General features: G+C 44.3%; 1 protein-coding gene across 1 annotated transcript in view; it reads left to right on the plus strand.

Moving 5' to 3' along the window:
- The window catches only part of LOC126251319 (uncharacterized), a 285,573-nt gene that overhangs the window by 134,563 nt on the left and 129,519 nt on the right, over window positions 1–21,491 (plus strand). The window contains exon 5 of the mRNA XM_049951649.1: window positions 13,343–13,527. Coding sequence (XP_049807606.1) covers window positions 13,343–13,527 — 185 coding nt within the window. The remainder of the gene's footprint in view (window positions 1–13,342; window positions 13,528–21,491) is intronic.

Raw genomic sequence — 21,491 nt, forward strand, 5'->3', positions numbered from 1 at the left:
TAAGTACTGGGAGATGAAGAAGCTTGCACAAGATAGAGTAGCATGGAGAGCTGCATCAAACCAGTCTCAGGACTGAAGACCACAACAACGACAACATAACTTAAATGAAGCAGCTATACACAAGTATTGTGCAGAGAGCTTACTCACGTTCAACCATTACTAGTTTCGGATTTTTAAAAATCCATCGTCCGATGACTCACATGCTTCCATTCTGGGGCCCTCGAACCCTTTATTTAACTCAGAAACCAAATGTCAAAGATTTTTAATTTGAGGAATCATACAGGAAAAGATGTTAAGGTTGACAATAAAATTAATTTGTGGCTGTGACTCCATCGTCAATGTGTAAACGACGTTTCGGCCACTACTGCAAGTCCCCTTCCCCATTCATTGGTAAAAATAGACGTTCTTGATTGGTGTTTACTTTATTGCTTGCCTCTAGTGGAAATAGTCGAAAGGAAAATGGGCGGCAGTTGTGACAGCAAGGAAACAGCTCTACGTCACTACTGCCACCCCTTTCCCATTCGCCTCTTTTCGCCAGTGGCAAGCAATAAAGAAAACACCAATCAAGAATGTCTATTTCCGCCAATAAAAAGAAGTAATGAAAATAAGTAATGAAAACACCAATAAAGGACCTCCAACACTCCTCCTCGTTATCCTCAACAGCCTATCAGAGTCCGATAACAGCCACTTCCGCCGGTATATAAGAACCAAACTTTTCTCATTTAACCATTCGAGGGTTGGAACCCCTCTTCCTCTCGTGAATAAGAACTGCCTGGGTTGCTCTCAGGGTTTAAATTCCGATAGGGAACATTTTCCAGTCGTCTTCGTTTCCGTCGGCGTCGTCTTTTCTGGCAGTCCTCGCTACGTGCCAACGTCGTAACTGCCAGTGCTGCCTAACCGCTATCACCTTTGCTGCCAGTCATCATCTTCGCATCGACATCTCACTCTCGCCACTGATCACCCCATCTTCGCTGCCAGTCTTGGCCTCCATCAGCGTCACTGTCGTTCCGTCGCCTGTTTATCATCGCCACCGCCTCCACTGTTGTCGCCGCCAACTCATCACGCCTCACATAGTTGCTGCCATCTCTGTCACATCGGAGCCATTCTCACTGTTCACAACTTCACCACAGCTCGCCGCCGTCGTCCCAGCATCGCTTCGGTGGCCACTCACCGCAATCAACGCCATTAATCACTCTTTCCACCATGGACTACCCTACTATGTCTATAACATACACGTCTCCATCTCCTGCTCCCATTGTCACTATGTGGAGCATATCCTCTAATCCTCCCCGCTACATCTATCCCGCCTTACCTACAGTGTCCTGTCCTACTGCAGCAGTTACACATGGATCTCTCTCTGCCCCCACTTCTCCCTCGCTTTTCTCTTTCAGCCATAGTCACTAACAATCTTCAACACTGTCTCATGCGTCACCACCACTGAGTAACAGTTGCAACAAATGACGTCGCAAGTATTACCTCACACTGCAATAGCCATGCTAACCCTGTTGGAGGACTTGCACAACTCCCAGGTGACCATCAACAACGTCAGATTCCTTCACCCGCAATCCCACAACCATCCTTTCCTCCAACAGCTGTTAAGAAACATACAAAAGTCAAACCACTGATATATCTCCCACTCCCACACCTAAACAACTGCAAACTGAACCTGACGATACTGAGTAAATAGATACAACTCCTCCTTCTCCAACTTCTTCACCTTCATCTACATCTTCATCCTCCCAACCCTGACCCTAAGTTCCTTAAACCCAAATCCCTCACCCTTGACATCAAAAACTACCTACCCAAACTTCTCAGACAACAAATGATCGCAAGGAAAGATTCTGTCTTACTTAAGTCCGTAAATCCCCGCTTCAATACCACCCTACTCTCCGAAATTCCTCACATTAACTTTGATGCCAAAGGCTTCTTAATACCTCTCACCATCACACCCAGGGCCAAACAACTACAGCCTCCCCTCCGTCCTCGAAGCCTCATTGCAGTGATCGCAAAGGTCGACCTTCATATCAAGGATGAGGAAGTGGCATCTGAGCTGAAAAACTACCTGGGTTTAGAAGTCTGTACCTGGGCCCCACTCACCTCGTCCATGTCTTCTCTGAATCTGCTGTCACCATAGAACTCCTCCTTAAAGAGGGAGCCCTGGTCTGCCACCACCACCACAAGGCCAAACCTTCAAAATCCCGTCCTCAGTCCTAACGCTGCCAAAAATGTCCCTGTTACAATGACTACCTTACTGCAGACTGTAAAAACCCACGTAGCTGTCCACACTGCAAAACCTTCCAGATTTTTTAAACAGCACCCTAACTTACCATCCCCTCCTACCTGAAACACCTGCAATGACTCCCATCCCACTTACTCGGCAAAATGCAAAGCTAAGCCACAACCTACCAAACCTGAGGTCACTGTGCCAATCCATCACACTGATAACTCCACTCACCCAACAATTCCCTCTGCCCAACTCTCAAAGCTGAAGATATTATCAAATAATTACATCTTCCTCCAAAATATCCACCCATTCCAAAGTCCATACACGCTCCAACAAATATCCCTTGCTGCCCACACCATCTTCCATCTCAAGAACCAAGCGACATCCTCCCACAACCAGGTCCACTTCATTTGCACCCACCTCGATACCCTTGTCTAAACCTCATCAGACCTCATCCACACAAACCACTCTCACCTTCTGCGTGGGATTAGCCGAGTGGTCTGAGGCGCTGCAGTCATGGACTGTGTGGCGGTCCCGGCGGGGGTCGAGTCCTCCCTTGGGCATGGGTGTGTGTGTTTGTCCTTAGGATAATTTAGGTTAAGTAGTGTGTAAGCTTAGGGACTGATGACCTTAGCATTTAAGTCCCATAAGATTCCACACATATTTTTGAACACTCTCAACCCTTATAACAACACAAAATCCTGTACTCCAATGTCTACTCTCTCCTCACCAATAAACATCACTTAACGAATAACCTATTCCAACGCAACATCCATACATTTATCCTTAACGATATATTCCTCCAACCCTATCACACCATCCAAACGTCTCCCTATATCTTCCACCACACAGATAACCTTCTTCCCTTGGCCAGAGGTGGAGTTATAGTTGGCCACAACAAGAACATCCCTGTTCAGCTACAACTCTTATACAATACTCCCACCATCACCTTATCATCACCCTCTTTCTCCAAACCCTAACCATTACCTGTGCCACCAACTACATCCAGCCTAATTGCTCCATCCTGTATCACTTCCTCACTCATATAGATCATGCCTTTTCCATCTACATTATTGCCATAGACCTTAATATCCATAGCAGATCCCCCACACAGCTTACTGAGTCCCTGCAAGGTGACACTGGCCCCACCCCACACCACACCCATCTTTAAAGCAGCACCATCCCTGATGTCATCCTAACATCTCCCAATCGCCTTGGACACCTCACTGCAGAAGTCCTTCATCTGAGTGGAAGTGAACACCTACCTCTACTCCTCACCATCTCCTCCACACAACTTCACCATCTGGCACACAACCCCAACCCCCACCGAAGAGTTATCCAAGACTACTCCCGTGCAAACTGGAATGGCTATCAGGAAACCATAGAAACCTAGACTGGAAGCCATTCCCTGTGCTTCTAGCAGCCTGACGATATCCCTCATGCCACATCCTTCCTGCTGTAGACCTTGTCACATTTCTACCAAGACCACATGTCCTCACAGCCACTCCCTCGCCCCATAAGCCCTACTACTCCTCTGAGAATCCCATCATATACACCACTTCTTCTTGCAGACTATTGACCAGTGTACACTCACATGTCACTGGTGAATACAGAGAAATACCCAAAAATTTATTAAATAAAAAAAAATCCTGGAACTGACGCCAGACATGCACCAAATTCTACCTTATGCTCCCCATTAACTCTTCCAAGTACTGGAAAGCATTCCATCAAAAATGGCTCTGAGCACTATGGGACTTAACATCTATGGTTATCAGTCCCCTAGAACTTAGAACTACTTAAACCTAACTAACCTAAGGACATCACACACAGCCATGCCCGAGGCAGGATTCGAACCTGCGACCGTAGCAAGCATTCCATCAACTCACTGGCAATAACCCCATACCTTAATACCTTCTCCTCGATAACCACCCCTTATCTGATAACTTGAGCAAAGCTAAACACTTTGCATCACTCTGTCTGACATCTTCTCCATCCCTGATACCCACATTTTGATTACTATCTTTTCCCTGTCATCTATGAAAGCAAATACCACTGTCCCAATTCTGCCTCCCAGCTTCCAGTTCTTGGACAACATACTGCACACAGAATTAAATACACCAGTTATGGCGAGTGATGTAAAAAGTACTCCACAAAAAAAGGAAACACCTCCCCAACCACTACTGCATTACGTACCAACACCGCAGATAATGCCCCCTCTCCTTTATCATCACTCTTGCAACCACTATCCTTTCCACAGATTACTATCCTCAACAATGAAAAGCATCCAAAATCCTGCTTTTCCTCAAACCCCACAAACCTCCAACAGATAATTCCTCCTACTGCCCCAACTGCCTCACCTCAGTATTTAGTGAGGTCTTCAAAGCCATCATCTCCAGACGCATCCATCAACACTTGAACCAGTACCACATTCTTCACATTGACCAGCGTGTCTTGTGTCACAGTTTCTCCTTTGATGATCAGCTCATGCACCTCACACATCCCCTATCCCACCAACTCAACTCCCATAAATCCATTACTTTTGTGTCCCTCTACCTTGAAAAATCCTATGACTGTGTATGGCATTCAGGTCTCCTTTTCAAACTCCAGAATATGCACTTCCAATTAACTATGTCCACCATATTGCATCCTTGTTATCTAATCACTCACGCTTCGTCACGAATAACAATATCAGTTTCCATACCTTCCACCCCACTGTGGGAGTGCCTCAAGGCTCCACCCCCTCTCCTCTCCTCTATCTCCTTTACACAGCTGATATGCCCAAACCACCCCTACCAGTACATCTCCTTCAGTATACTGATGACAATTCTTTCCTCACCCTCTATCCTAGACTCCAGAAATCCCAACGATCCCTTCAATTCACCTCAGTCAGTTTACCTCCTGGTATAACCAATTTCTCCTCAAGATCAGCCCCTCCAAAACCCAGGTAATAATTATAAGACGAACCACCCACAACTTGTGCCTCCATAACTACTACCTCACCATTTACAGCCATCCTATACAGCTAACTAACACTCTAAAATATCTTGGACTAACCCTCAACTGGCAACTAACGTTGAAACCTCAGCTACTGACCATCCAACAGAAAACCCACAATATACTAAAACTATTAAAATTACTGACAGGCCGAACTTGGGGATTACACCCCTCTACTATTCTTCACACCTACAAAACCCTGATTTGACCCATACTCTGCTATGCAAATGTTGCATAGATGCCTACCCCATTAAAGTCCTACAAGTTTTTTTTTTTCCAAATCCTCAAACGCCATGCTCTCTGTCTCGCTTTCCACATCCACCTGGATCCTTTACCACCTCATCAAATTCTCACACCTCCTCAACCACACTGAACACCTACATATCTACTGCACTGTCCACAAACTAATTACCAGTAACCCTATTGACTCCCTGCTGGTCACCAAAGCTGGCATGCTGCGGCAGCTTCACAAATGCATAAACACATCCCTCTGTCCCTACACCTATACACATTCCATATCCTATCCCAACCCAACTTTAACCAAGACCCTCTCCCAGACAATGAGATCCGCCTCCAAATTTATCCCTCCCATCAACTTTAACTCTTCCCTACGTATCCCACTGTACATCAGGGCTCCTCTTTCCTTTTTATCTCCATCCATCCCCATCCCTTTCCACTCGCAACCACTGCCCTACCTACACGACACACTACTCCTCTGTCTTTCCCACCGACTGTATTTCCCACTCTCCACCTCAGCTCCTACCCCTAATCTCCTTAGTTCCCCTCTCTTCATACCCACACCCCTCAACCTTGCGGAATATTGTCTCTCCTCCAGCAACACCTCTCACCCCAGTGAAGGTCCTTCAGATTTTAAATAAAGGTTTGATGTTTCAGTGTTTTTATATGAAGAATTTCACCTCCCAGCCATGTGTTTTTAAAATGTACATATTTCCGTAGTTTTTAACTGTCCATCTCTGATTTTTAATTTAAAATAGCAAACAACCCCAAATTTTGTTTGCATTTCTCACTGTACATTTTTTAATTCGCCTTGCTGAAGAGCGAAGAATTGTACTGCTGACAGTGCACCCTCGGCCCATATGGGGCGAGGGGGGTGAAATAACAATAAGGAGAAGAAACCTCATTCGGTAGTTACCGTAAAAGACACCCTAAGGAAGACCACTTGCAATAGTCGCGGAACATCGGAAGTATTACGCATATGATAATGCGGTCAATACCAAAAAGAATTTTCCCGACTGTGGCAATGACCGCAGAAGCCTACCCAAACAGATGCTGAAGTTGTTTAACATATAATTTGGCGAAAACATGGATGGTTTACGTACCTGGACGAAACATTCATCAAATATTTCTATTGTGCGTTTTTCTAAATTTCTCATGTTTTGTGTTGTACATGCACTATGTTTGAGTTGTAGAAGTTCTAGAGAATCTCACACTTTGTTCAACGTTCATGAAACGTGCTCCAGCTCACATAGGTAATGAAATCAAAAATATTATTTGAAAGATTCTAAGATACCAAAGGCATTAAGTTGGAGAGACTGTGTAAAGCACATAGGAATAAAATATATCTTTGCCAAAGTTGTGAAGCTGATGTTAAAGATCAACTAAAACGTTTCATTATATAAAATAATTAGTAACACGACGTGTTCTATTGAATGTCCAAGAATTATTGAGAGATAAAGTAGGATTTTCCTATAACTATGCAGACTGTAGAGCCAACTCTCTTTTGAGTTACATTGTGACTATAGAAGATATATAAATACTGAGTCAAACCAGCATTGAACACAGATGCAGATGACTGTGTAAAGAACATGAGCAGAATAAAATGTCCTCGCTACGGTGCTGAAATGAGTTTAAACATTCAGTATACAGAGTTACATTGTGACTATAGAAGATATATAAATACTGAGTCAAACCAGCATTGAACACAGATGCAGATGACTGTGTAAAGAACATGAGCAGAATAAAATGTCCTCGCTACGGTGCTGAAATGAGTTTAAACATTCAGTATACAGTTATGTTATGCGAAATAAGAAACATTGACACGTTCCATTGTGTGACCATTATAATGTAAGAGAGAGACTATAATGTTCTCATATCTGCTTTTGCTGGTTAGCTCAGTGCTCATAACACTATCAGGTGATTTCAGTTGCCTGCTGAGCCTAAAATATCAGACGCCCAACTTAAACAAATCCGCAGAACTGGAACATATCATTCGCTTAATGCGTCTGATTGATACTTAGTAACATACGCACGGAAGAGCACCTGGTTCACACAGACGACACGAGCCACTCCGCCAGTTGGTTCGACAGAATTTATGTTGCAGAACATTTAATAAATCGAGACTTACATTCAGAAGATTGGCCAACAATTTTCTCTGATCATGCAGCATACACGCGGTGGTCAGAAACAGTCTGAAAAGCCTGTATAGATGTTGCAGGGTTGATCAAGCTGAGAAATAATTGTTAAGAAAAAATTCGATAAGTTGCGCTGTTTACGAGCTAACTAGCACAGAAGTTGGTCAACCAGGCCGTTCCGCGCGTAAATTCAAGCGGCGTGCGAAGTACAATTAATGTCAGTTGTTCTAACAACGTACATGATAACGCACGAGACTGTTCAGCCTTTGGATCTGGTTCGATCCTTACTACAGCCCCATTCCCGATTTTTATATCGCTCTCTTGTTTGATTTTGTAAATCCAAACGATGAACACGTTTGGTGACACCATCTCTGGGGGGTTGCTTGAATTGGCGTGCAACAGCCTCATTGGCTAACTTCAATGCTATTTGACTCGGAAACGGCGCAACGTATCGAATTTTCTTTTCTTAACAACTATTTCTCAGCACAACCTACCCTTCAACAGCCTTACAAGCTTTTCAGACTGTTCTTGACCACCCTGTATACGTAGTGCAACCATCAGTAAGCAAGAAACATTTCTCACCGAAAACTCAATGATACTGATTTCCAAGATGCAGAATGTCGATGTGATTTTGACGAAACATGGAGGAAATGCGAAAGGAAATTGGCACGATACAATTCGGTAACAGAATGGTGGCTAAAACATGTCAAACCAATAATAACTAAAATGTTAAGAATTTATGCAGGGGAGAAGAATTTAAGGCAAAAGAAAACAACCGAATTGCACTTTACCTGTGTCAGAGAGTTATGGACCTAGAACTTACACTCGTGTAAGGCTATAAAATAAGGTCCTGGTAGCAACACTTGATAGACGAAGAAGAACCATCCATGTTCCATGTCGTCTGTGAAAATAATATAGGGAAAAGGATAATATGACATATCTAAAGCTAAATGACGGCAATATGCAGTCCATAAACACCTTTAGGACCTGGTGGCAGTGAAACACACCGATGAAGGAATACGACAGGAACTACTGCAAAACCTGCTAGGAGAATTAAGCGCTGGTGAAGTCGAAATCCTCGTGAATGAAATCGTTGAAGAAGGACTTGAATGTGCTATAGCATGAATTTCAACAAATAAAACTCTATGACTAGACGGCATCAACGTGGAATTTTAGCATGTATATCAACTAGAATTGAAATTTAACTTATTTTGTATGTATTTTAATGTTCCTAAAGAGCTCGTGGAAGGAATCGCTGTGTTAAGGGGAGGTTTGCTATCTTTGGCCCTAAAAAAGCATGTTCTTTGAGAATTATTTTATCGGGATATGTTATAGATATCAATCTCAAATTTGGTCAAAATGTTTATTGATATTTTCTCTACAAACTGGAATTTTTTCGACTGGAAATGTCTAAGAGCAAAGGTGGAAGTGCCGTCGGAACGAAACAAAATTTCGATGTAGACCTCCACGCGCGGTATGTCACAGGTCAGCCGGCTCGTCTGAAATCAAAATTGAGTTGACATTAGTGAATTATATAAGATTCTTTAGGAGTTGTACCTCGCTTAAGTTATTTGGACCTTAAAAAACAAAATGCCTGCCATTTGAAAAAAAAATTGGGTTTTTTCATCGATTTTTCGACGTTGTCGGCCAAGTACAAACATTTATAGTTGATGGATCGGAATAAAAGTGGTACAACTCCTAGACAATTTAGTTAGCTTCGTCGGAAACAAAGAATCACGCCAATCGGTTCAGTAAATTTGAAGTTACCGTACTACGCGATAAAAAAAAGTTATTTCGAGAAAAACGCGTTTGAAGTTTTGACTACATATAAATGCAATATTATTCAACGTACGTTCGATCTGCTATTCCGGGTCCATAAACTAGTCCTTCCTCTTCCTCATAGAGGGCGTTCTGCTCGATCTGGGCCATCCTGCGCTGCTCCAGAGCTGCTCGTACGGCCGGTGACAAGCGGTTTTCGGCTGCTTGAGTCTGGTGGTCGTCCGAATGCTTGGCGAACTGCGTCGAATGGAGTCCCAGGGTGACGTCCATCGTTGTCAAGGTCTTCAGAAATGCTGAATACCGTTCGTTGAAGCTATTCAGTGTCAGGAAAGTCGCAATCTCCACAGTCTTCGCAACAGAATGCAAATGCTTGGGGGCTAACTTCCAAACACAAGCGTTCAAAGTTTCATTTGTATTTTGTGTGTTTCCTCCCAAGCATCGGTACAATAACTCGTCCTCCGAAAGAAAAAAACTGGTGCGTGAAAAAGGCCGATTTCAGGCAGATGCATTTTTTTGTTCAGCCGCGAATAACAGACATTTCCGTTCCGTATTCGAAAAAACCGCTTCAGGGGTGGATTTTAAAGACTTTTATGGATCCAAAAATGCAATTTTAAAAAATCTATTTTTTGAACCAAAATACAGTAAACCTCCCCTTAATCCCTAAACATCCAGGGAGCAGATTAGTTGATGGTTTTGGATCAATTCGTTACTGAACAGTGATTATGAACTCATGACATGCATCATTTTCCACAGACTTAAAATGTTAATGAATACGATAACGGGTCGGTACCAGACAAGTGTAGGCATGGACAGAAAGCTCTTCCACAAATTATGTTAGTACAGAGATGTAATCGCCATTGTAGAGGCCTGCAATATCAAGTGTGCTTTAGTGTCACTTGACTTTGCAGAAGTTCTCGACAGTGTAAGCCACCAATATTACATAAACTGTTGTGGATTGGCCAGAGCGCCAACCCACAATGAGAGGAAGCCGAAAGGCACGCGTTGAAGCTCACGCAGGATGGCGTGAGGTTTGGAACAGGACAAGTAATGGAGACTAGCAAATAAAGTACGTAGCTTCTGGAATACTTAACTTTAATCCATAATTGGTGAACATCGGTCTGACGGTACATGCATCACAAGATAAATAGCAATTGATAATGGCGTCTTGCTAGGTCGTAGCAAATGACGTAGCTGTAGGCTATGCTAACTATCGTCTCGGCAAATGAGAGCGTAATTTGTCAGTGAACCATCGCTAGCAAAGTCGGCTGTACAACTGGGGCGAGTGCTAGGAAGTCTCTCCAGACCTGCCGTGTGGCGGCGCTCGGTCTGCAATCACTGATAGTGGCGACACGCGGGTCCGACGTATACTAGCGGACCGCGGCCGATTTAAAGGCTACCACCTAGCAAGTGTGGTGTCTGGCGGTGACACCACATAAACACCACGCAGTCAATGAGATTTCCAATACATGTTACAAACCTTTTACGTGAACTTCTAGGTAAAAGTCATACAAGGGCAGTGGTCAATAATAAGCTGAGTAAAGAAATCAAAATATGCAGCTCTGTGAGACAGGGTTGTCCGATGTCGATGGCTCTATTTGCCACTGCCATTGAACTCTTCTTGCTTGGCACACTGACGCAATATTTACGAGGATTATCCATTAATTGGAACAAAATTGTTTGTAACACGCGTGCAGATAATGTTCGCTTTCTTGCCACGAACGATCAAGAAGTAGGGAAAGCTCTACCATATCATTAATAAACACAAACTTTCGAAGCTGAACACGAGGAAGTCTGAAATTATGTATGAACATTGGACGCGGCCTTTCTGTGAAGCATCACGCCCAGCTAAGACCGCTCTCTAAAACGAAATGCTTTGGGCACTGAATACAGAAGCAACATGAAGCTTATGATCGCTGTTAGGCACAGGAATATTCGTGAGAGTATGCTTGCATTTATACAGAAACACTAAATTAGGAATTTGATGAGACACAAAAAGTACTCTTTGTCAATATCAGAACAACGTCAAAGGTTAACTTCGTCGCACAAGTGCTGCCGATGCCAGAAGAGACAACGAAATGAATTATGTCCACTTTAGGCCATTGTGTTACTGGAGGATATATTTTTAATCATTTTTGAGCATTTTTCGAATATGCTGTATCTGGTATTTAATCGTCAAGGAGTTGGATAAAGTGTACAAGCACTTTTCTGTTCGAATGTTGCATTCATTTTACCTTTCTTTTGGTGAACGAGAAAAACAGTGGTCAACTGCATTTCGTAAACTTCACAAAAAAGAAAGTGGTCAAGTGCAGCTTGTGTACGATTCCTGCTGCTACTATAAGTTTTTCATTTTCTTCTATTCCTCACAATTTTAAACTATTAATTATAAATTTTAAATATATTTAAACAGTTAAGTTTGTATACGTGAAATTAATATATTCAATTTACACTGAAGAGCTAAAGAAACTGATACACCTGCCTAATATCATGTAGGGCCTCTGCGAAGAAGCATAAGTGGTGCAACACGTGGCATGGACTCGACTAACGTCTGAAGTAATGCTGGAGAGAACTGACACCATGAATCCTGCACGGCTATCCATAGATCCGTAAGAATACGAGAGGGTGGCGATCTCTTCTGAATAGCACGTTGCAAGGCATCCCAGATATGCTCAATAAAGTTCGTGTCTGGGGAGTTTGTTGGCCAGCGGAAGTGTTTAAACTAAGAAAAGTGTTCCTGGAGCCACTCAGTAGCAATTCAGGACGTGTGGGGTGTCGCGTCGTCCTGCTGGAATTGCCACAGTCTGTCGGACTGCACAATGCACACGAATGGATGCAGGTGCTCAGACAGGATGCTTACGTACATCTCAACAGTCAGAGTCGTATCTAGACGTATCAGGGGACCCATATCACTCCAACTGCACACGCCCCAAACCATTACAGAGCTTCCACCCGCTTGCACAGTCCCCAACCGACATGCAGGGGCCATGGATTCATGAGATTGTCTACATACCCGTACACGTCCATCCGCTCAATACAATTTGAAACGAGACTCGTCCGACCAGGTAACATGTTTCCAGTCATCAACAGTCCAATGTCGGTGTTGACGGGCCCAGGCGAGGTCTTGTCGCGCAGTCATCAAGGGTACACGAGTGGGCCTTCAGCTCCGAAGTTTCGTTTAATAGAGTTTTTACAGAGCTTCCACCCGCTTGCACAGTCCCCAACCGACATGCAGGGGCCATGGATTCATGAGATTGTCTACATACCCGTACACGTCCATCCGCTCAATACAATTTGAAACGAGACTCGTCCGACCAGGTAACATGTTTCCAGTCATCAACAGTCCAATGTCGGTGTTGACGGGCCCAGGCGAGGTCTTGTCGCGCAGTCATCAAGGGTACACGAGTGGGCCTTCAGCTCCGAAGTTTCGTTTAATAGTTCGCACGCTGATACTTGTTGATGGCTCAGCATTGAAATCTGCAGTAATTTGCGGAAGGGTTGCACTCCTGTCACGCTGAACGATTCTCTTCAGTCGTCGTTGGTCTCGTTCTTGCAGGATCTTTTTCCGGATGCAGCGATATCGGAGATTTGATGTTTTACCGGAATTCATGATATTCCTGGTACTCTCGTGAAAATAGCCGTACAGGAAAATCCCGACTTCATCGCTACCTCGAAGATGCTGTTCAAACTCACTTAAATCTTGATAACCTGCAGCAGTAATTGATCTAACAACTGCGCCAAACACTTGCTGTCTTATATAGGAGTTGCCTACCGTAGCGCTGTATTCTGCTTGTTTACATATCTCTGTATTTGAATGCTCATACCTATACAAGTTGTTTGGCGCTTCAGCGTAGTTACTATTACTACCCCTGTAAATCAGCTGGCTTTAAGCCACCACATTGTAGCACTTTTGTAAAATTTTGCACGAGCCACCAGTGGTCACCGCAGACTGAGTGACGCAGGTTCCGGCTGTGTGCAGCGCGCACGGGGCCCGCGTGTCGGGCGTGGCGGAGGAGTCCCCCGGGCGGCTGGAGTACGAGGTGGCGCTGTACAAGGAGGCGCCGCCGGCGCGCGTCGGCAACCTGAGCGGCGAGCTGCCCGTGGACCAGGCCGTGCCCATCGGCACCAAGCTGCAGCTGCGCGCGCGCATCAACCCAGACTCCGGTGAGAAACTATCCAAACGCTGTATGTCCTAACTAATCTCTTTGTGTGGTGTGCGTACTGTAAGACCTTCGGTACACACACCATCAGATTATTTGACTTGTCGCTCTAACGAAGTAGGCGAGTGTCAGCAATATCTCTCGTGGTCTTATTGTGGCGTGTTTATCTTCTGCCGTTAGGTCAGACAATAGAAATGCCACTTGCACGCTCAGAGTAGCAGATTGACGGTGACCAACTTTAAACAGAACTTGATTAATTTTCACACACATTTATTAAAATAATAAAAAGCATAGACCTTACTCAAATTGATTCTGGATGCTGTTTACAATTGACAATCTGATGTTCCTTTGGGCTTGGTACGTTAATCTTATTCTCACATATCTCTGATACTTGACAAAGTGTCTATACACTTCTCTTCGTGGGTATGTACAGGAATATGATAATCTTATTAGGCGCAAACTGAAACTTGACTATAGACTGGTACAGACAAATGCAGACTAATGCAGAGTCTGTACACTCGTTATAATACCTCGCGCGTTCAGGTATCACTGCGCGAGTGTGACCCGCGAGGATAAAAGGTTCTACGTTAGCAGCAATCTCATTGGCTGCGTTACATATTAATACGCGGATCAGCGGAAGCAGAATTTGGTCCGTCTTTATGGCAGCGCCATCTCGTAGAGCGGAGACGGACGAGCGCTGCGCCTGTGTACGCGCTGACTACGCGGAACTATGTACACAACACTTTGCTTCCATCTACTCAGTGCCCGAATTTTGAAATACAGTGGTACCCAAAACTTGAGGACGAAAGCAACTTTCGCATGATGTGTCACGCAGCTCCGTGGAACTTGAACGGTAAATAGAAAAACTACTACAGTGCACCGGATAAGATAACTGAAAGAAGTACACAATGAGACGAACAGAATGACACTTTTATTCAAAAACAATAATAGCACTGAAGTAGCCGCGACTTGTGACGGTCCCCTGGATATTGGATATTATATAAGGTGGGACACGGTTCTTAATACGGCATATGGTCACCAGGGACGGCACTGCAAGCTCTGTAACGTGCTCCTATGCTGGCCACAAGGTTGTACCGGGTTTGTAACACATCGCGTTACGAACCCTCCCAAAACGCCACGACTTCTGGCGAGCGTGTGGGCGGCCGCACGAGGCCGGAAACAAAGGATGAGTCGAGAAGTAATTAATAAATATGAAAGCAGGGGAGAGATTCGGGGTCTTTTAATAGAAACAAAACGCTGATGTTTCCATAATTTACTTACCAGCTTTTTTGGAAGTATCTACAGATTTCAACCACGGATTGATGCATCTAAGTAAGTACAGAGAGGAAAGAAACCGTAACTCCTTACATAAAGAGGAACCGATATCTCTAAACAGATTTCGGCTGCCGTTATTTTGACCGAAATTAATAATTACTTCAATATCGCCGCGGCCGTTGAAAATATTCAAGTCTAAACGGACCATCTTCTTGGTCTTGAGGTACGCACGAATACAGGAAAGGCCGTCATTTCAACGGGCAAAGCTGCGCCAGATTAGGAAACCTCTGGGACAAAAAGGAAGCGGCCAGTTCTATGGCCGAGTAGGGAACGAGCCTCTTGACCGCGCAGCAAGTTCGCACCGGAACTGCCTTTTTCAGCCTGAAGCACACTTATTTATTTATTTAGCGTATGGCTAATACATACATATCATGAAATTAAATTACATGTACATATTGACACACAAGAAACTTAAGTTTGTCTTTACAACTGAATATACAGTCCTTCAATCCTCCGCACTGCATCTGGAGTTGCTAGCAGGAAGTCCTCTACGGCACCGTGATAGGCTCGAATCCTGCATTCACTGACAGTGTGGTGAACAGTCTGGTATGGAGCCCCGCAGTCACAGGCTGGATTAGGCAGCTTCTTCCACTTAAAGAGAGCATCCCTGCATCGGCCATGGCCGGTACGGATTCTGTTGAGAGTAGTCCAGGCCTTGCGTGGTAGGTGGAATCCACTTGGAAGTTTAGCACCTGAGAAGATATTATCCAGGTGCAAGTCTGTCACTGCTTCCCACCGACCTTTCCATTCTTCAAGAGGTTTGAAATCCTTGGCAACCATGTCAGCAGCATCGCACATAGTTGGACGGCGTGATTTCAGTCTATTACGATTTAAAAGTGGCAGGTCGTTATGCACGGGTAGATTAGAATTCCTGGAGGTCTTCTGGAATTCTCTCATAAGGGCAGTACATCTGCGTAGATCAGGAGGCATTATACCGGTTAACAGTGGAAGCCAATAAACTGGAGTAGGTCTGATTGCGCCAGATATTATGCGCATTGTTGTATTCAGTTGGGTATCAACAAGCCTTGTATGATGACTGTTCGTCCAAACAGATGCGCAATACTCAGCACTTGAGTACACTAATGTGAGGTAGCGAGCGACCAGCTAAAAGAAACCCTGAGCATCGCCGCTCTCGACTATTCGGCAACATCTTCTTGGAAGGACCTCCAGCTATCGTCTCCCCAGCGACCGCTTCTTGTCTATAGGTGCGCTCCGTCATGCTGCGGTAAGATTTAACTTTAACGATTCGTTACTTCGGTCACAGTCTAGTAATGATACACGGTTTCGATCGCCGTTCCGGTCATCTGGCGATCGCGACTATTTCGTGATACTACGGGAGAGAAGCAGCGCCAGCCATGCGGTAAGGTTCACCGAGTTCTGCCACCCCCTTTTTTGACGCCGAAACCTAGCTTTCATCGTTCAGTATTCTGTCCCCGAACTGTTTCGCAGCTCCGCCGGAGGTTCGAGTCCTCCCTCGGGCATGGGTGTGTGTGTTCCCAGCATAAGTTAATTTAACTCACAAGGGGAGGCCTCCAATTGTGAGATTCAGATTCGATTCATACTGCGCATAATAAAAGCTCATGGCCACAGGTGTAATGTGGCAAAGCACCAAGATGCACTTCTCAGCCGTTGTCGAGAAAACCGACAGTTAAAAGAAACCGTTGCGGTGAAATACTCTCTACGATTAATAAGTTTCTACAGCGTCGTGGCACAGCGGTAAGCGCTCGGGTTTGTAATCCGAAGGTCGCCGGATCGAATCTCGCGCCATGCAACCTTTTTTTTTTTAGTATTTGTTTTGTGTAATTCAAATGTGTATATATACACACACACACACACACACACACACATATATATATATATATATATATATATATATATATATATATATATATATATATATATATATATATATAATAATTCCCGGCAATCAGTTGCAACAATATATAATTCCCGGCAATCAGTTGCAACAATTATGCATATAATAAGTTGTTGAAAGTCGTTTGTCGTGGGAAAACTGGCGACTTCGAACATCATTATGTTTTCCGCAAATAAAGTTGTATTTCACAAATGTTATTGATTGTCTTCATAATGTTTACCACGTATAGTTAACGGAAGAAGTAGAAACGATATTCCGAAACGAATACGTATAGCGTAAGTCAAACGTTCGAATTAGAATACAGACCCCACGAACACAAATTTGCTGTGGCAGGTATTAAATATAAACTCCGTTACTCGCTCGTTACACTTGATGGACAGATGTTGAATGGGCCGAAACGAGCCGCCGCATAACAGCGTAGTTGCCTGCTAACTTCGAAAGAAGGTAGATGCGGTCCCTAGCGCAACTTATAACATCGTCGAAAATCAGTGCGGACGTGAGAGCTTTGGTACACCCTGTTAAACAAACGGAAAAATGGAGGCGGTACAATTGGAGAGCGATCCGCCTTCACCAACATGCATAAGCAATTCATTAATATATATATATCGGTCCCTAGACTTACACACGGAAAAATGGAGGCGGTACAATTGGAGAGCGATCCGCCTTCACCAACATGCATAAGCAATTCATTAATATATATATATCGGTCCCTAGACTTACACACTACTTAAACTGACAAGGGGAGGCCGCAGTATGAATCGAATCTGAATTTCACAATTGGCTGCCTCCCCTTGTCAGTTTAAGTAGTGTGTAAGTCTAGGGACCGATGACCTATGCAGTTTAGTCCCTTAGGAATTCACACACATTTGAACACTTGTTTTCCAGCTAAACTTATATATGTCGTTTTCTGAACGGTTTTTTTGTGTCTATCGAGGCTGATCTCGGTTAAGAATACCTTGTCCTGTACTAATTTCAGACTTCATCTGTTTGTTTATTTTAAAAATCTTAAAGATTTTATTATCGGTTGCAATTACTACCGTCTATCCCCAGGGCCCATTCAAATCACTGGCTTCCTGCAAGTAGTGTCGTAATCCATGCCTTCCCCAAGGTCTGGTGCTGGGGAGAATATACTATGAGATCCCGACAGCCTATCAATATTTATCTCGCTCGCTAGCTGCAGCAACCTGTTTTCATTTAGGCCACCTTGGAAACGAGAACCTGTGGCAGACAGTTTAGGTGTCGCAGCGCAAGTTCTTGTGGTACACCATTCCATTCCTCTGCCAGCGTGGTTGACAACTGCTTCAATACCTCTCCCCAACGCCACACACATGTGCTCGATGGGATTTAAGTCGATGGAACGGACACGCCAGTTCATTCACCGAATATGCTCTCGTTCCAAGAGCTCCGCCTGCGCAGTTCTATGCAGTCACGCATTGTCATCCACAAAAATGAATTCACGATCGAGTGCACCCCTAAGAAGACCATATGGGGAAGAAGTCCGGTGTCAGAACAGCGTTGATCAGTTAGTGGACCGTATTCAAAGAGTTGGTCGGTACACCCACGCAACGTTATCCCTCCCCATACCATAGCTCCTGGACAACCAAACAGATCACGTTCGACAACGTTCATGGTTGCATTACATACCTTCGTATGGCGGAAGGTGGGAACACCTACTGAACCCAGGAACGTTGCCGACATGATTGCCGAACACGGTCGTTTTCGTAGTCGGTGTGTTATGACGCGGGGTGGCGAAGTGTTGCACTGCCGTACTGACCATCAAATCTTTGTGCATGATAGACTCACCGGACAACGCCATTGTAACACCGGACTCCTTCGCCATGTGGGTCTTTTCAGAGGTGTGCTTGGCCCTGACTTTCATTTTTATGGATGACAATACGCACCCCGCATCGAATTGCGAGGTTGGAGAAGCTCTCGAAGAACATGCTCGGTGAATGGGCTGGCCTACTCATTCCCCCGATATAAATCCCGTCTAGCACGTGTCGGAGGCTTTGGGGAGACGTATTACAGCTCGTCCACGTGCTTCAACGATCATCCAACAGTTGCCAGCCGAACCGATGGAAGAATGGAACGCCCTACCACAAGAACTGCTTTCCAACCTTATGGCCAGCATGGGATGGCGTTGCAGAGCACGCATTGCCGTCCGTGGCGACCACGCACCCTCCTGAGAACCATTTTCTGCCTTTTGCAATGTCCAGTTGAGTAACATCAATTGCGGTGACTTCTAGCATAATTATTATCTTTCAATAAAGATGTCATTCCTGTTCCTCTCATTCTGTACTTCTTTCAGTTTTCTTCTGTACTGTTCTGTATGTTACTTAGCAGCGACACATCACGCGAAAGTTACTTTCGGATTTACGTTCTGCGCACTAGTGTATTATAAAAAGTGTATTCAGTGGGTCTTTTTAAGACTACCCGAAACATATCAGCACATAACAGCAATGAAATGGATATCATTAGAACAAGATCTAGGTATAAATTTTGATAAAACGTTCTCCAATTATCAGCCGAATAGTGGTGCCGACTTGTCACGACGTTTCTTCGAGTTTCCTAGTCATTATCTTCAGGCACCTGAAGACAACATGCAGGAAACTCGTCGAAATGTTGCGACTAAACGACGCCTCCACTCTTCGAAAACTCAATGGAACGCATTTGGGATACATCAGAACGTCGACATCTCTCCAGACCGAAGCGCCCAACAGCACTACCTTCTCTGGTTTCAGCTCATGAGGAAGAATGGGCTGGCATTCCTCCATGTGTTTCCAACAGAGTTCAAGCTGTCATAAAAGCGAACGGTTCACACACCGCCTATCGTTGTCCATTATCAGGTACCCAATGTAACGCCTGTGCCAATTTCGCCGGCCGCTGTGGCCGAGCGGTTCTAGGCGCTTCAGTCTGGAACCACGCGACCGCTACGGTCGCAGGTTCGAATCCTGCCTCGGGCATGGTTATGTGTGACACCCTTAGGTTAGTTAGGTTTAAGTAGTTCTGAGTTCTAGGGGACTGATGACCTCAGCTGTTAAGCCCCATAGTGCTCAGAGCCATTTGAACAATTTGTGCGAATTTCAACAAACTTGGCACATATATGACTTACTACTAGGAAAAATATGCTACGGGGTAATATACTACATCACATTTAGGAATGGGGTTCCACATTAAATAATCGGGAACGATTTGTATCAGCGTCCTATATGTAGTTTTCGGGGTCAAAGGTAACATTTCAGTCCTCAGGGTGGGATAGCGGTAGAAAGGAGCGATATTTAAAGCATGATTTTGAATGCTTAGAGCAAATTCAACTGAACTTGGCCCACAGATAACTTGCTGTATAACATAAAAAATACCGTGAGTGGAAGAGAACCCTAGCAGCGGTATCTGTTGGAGTCTGATGGGCAAGTGGTGACATGGATGCTTAACGTTGAAAAGTCTGAAGTAGTTTCAAGCAGACTTGATACTAACAACAATCTAATTGGGAAAACAATTAGAGACATGTATGAAAGGCATATATAGCACCACTTACATTGGCATTGGAGAGGGAAGGATGTGACGAGTTAAAATAATCGGAGACAAACGACTTTTGCATCGAATATATAAGTTTCGATGTTGCTAGGCTGAAAGGGGACAAGTGCGATGACATTTCACCCCTTAGCGTTCAGTGTTAATTGTGGCGGAAATGGGGTGTGAGTGATATAAAACTTGTCGAAAATGACGAATGTTAATGTCGTATCCATAGCATTCGGGGTTGGTAGACTGAATGATAACATTCATTCCATTGCCTCTGACGCACAGTTTGATAATTCGTCTCAAACATCCACCATTCTCTGTGGTGTTCTTTTCGTTTCGATGCAGAGCCTACAGAGGGTGTTTGATATGAATTACCAGACTGTGTGACAGACGCCTTACAGGTGCCTTCCTTGACGGAATTATAGTTACAGTAAGTACGGCATTTGATACATGAAGCACTCCTAACAGGTACCTGAAGATGAGACAATGTTGTCTTGAACTCGATTGTACAGATATGACGGTAAACATTAAAAAAATGAAAAATATAGCTGTAAGGAAATTGACTTTCATTGGAATAAATATATAACAGCTGAAAGATAGCAACGAAAAGCAACAAAATTAAATATACATATCACTTATTATCTGAAAAATATGAGGGAGAAACATCAGAAAATAAGTGATATTAGTATCATACAGAAAGGCTTTCAGGCTCGTTGGCTGACTGGCGTTGGTTGCCATGTCATTCTACCAGACTGCTGAGGTAGGGATGGGATTGTAACCGACAACGTCCATAATCACTATAATGTGTACAAATATTGGACGCAGCCGTAGTGACCACAGTCTGGTTATCTTGCATAGTTGATCGGCAGAATGCTAAATGGTTTGACTGTTGTTATGTACTTAATCTGTGGTACAAAATTCAGTTCAGTCCCACGTATCCTTCTCGATACTGTAATTTTCACAGTCGTTAGTGGTCATCGACGTATTCGTAGATAATACGAGGGTTTCCAGAAAGTAAGTTCCGATCGGTCACGAAATGGACACCACAGTGAAAGCCCGATGAAGCTCTGCATAGATGTGTTGGGTAGTGTCTATAGTATGACCGTCGATCGCACCAAGACGCTCTGTTCAGTTGTGAGCGCACTGTGAGCGAATAAAGGTGCCTAGAACAACGATGTCTCCCGCCAAGTAGGAGGGCCTGCTAGAGGCTTCGCCTTAATGAATGCAGCCCACCTAAC

This window comes from Schistocerca nitens, chromosome 4 (genome assembly GCF_023898315.1).
Source record: "Schistocerca nitens isolate TAMUIC-IGC-003100 chromosome 4, iqSchNite1.1, whole genome shotgun sequence".
Lineage (NCBI taxonomy): Eukaryota > Metazoa > Arthropoda > Insecta > Orthoptera > Acrididae > Schistocerca > Schistocerca nitens.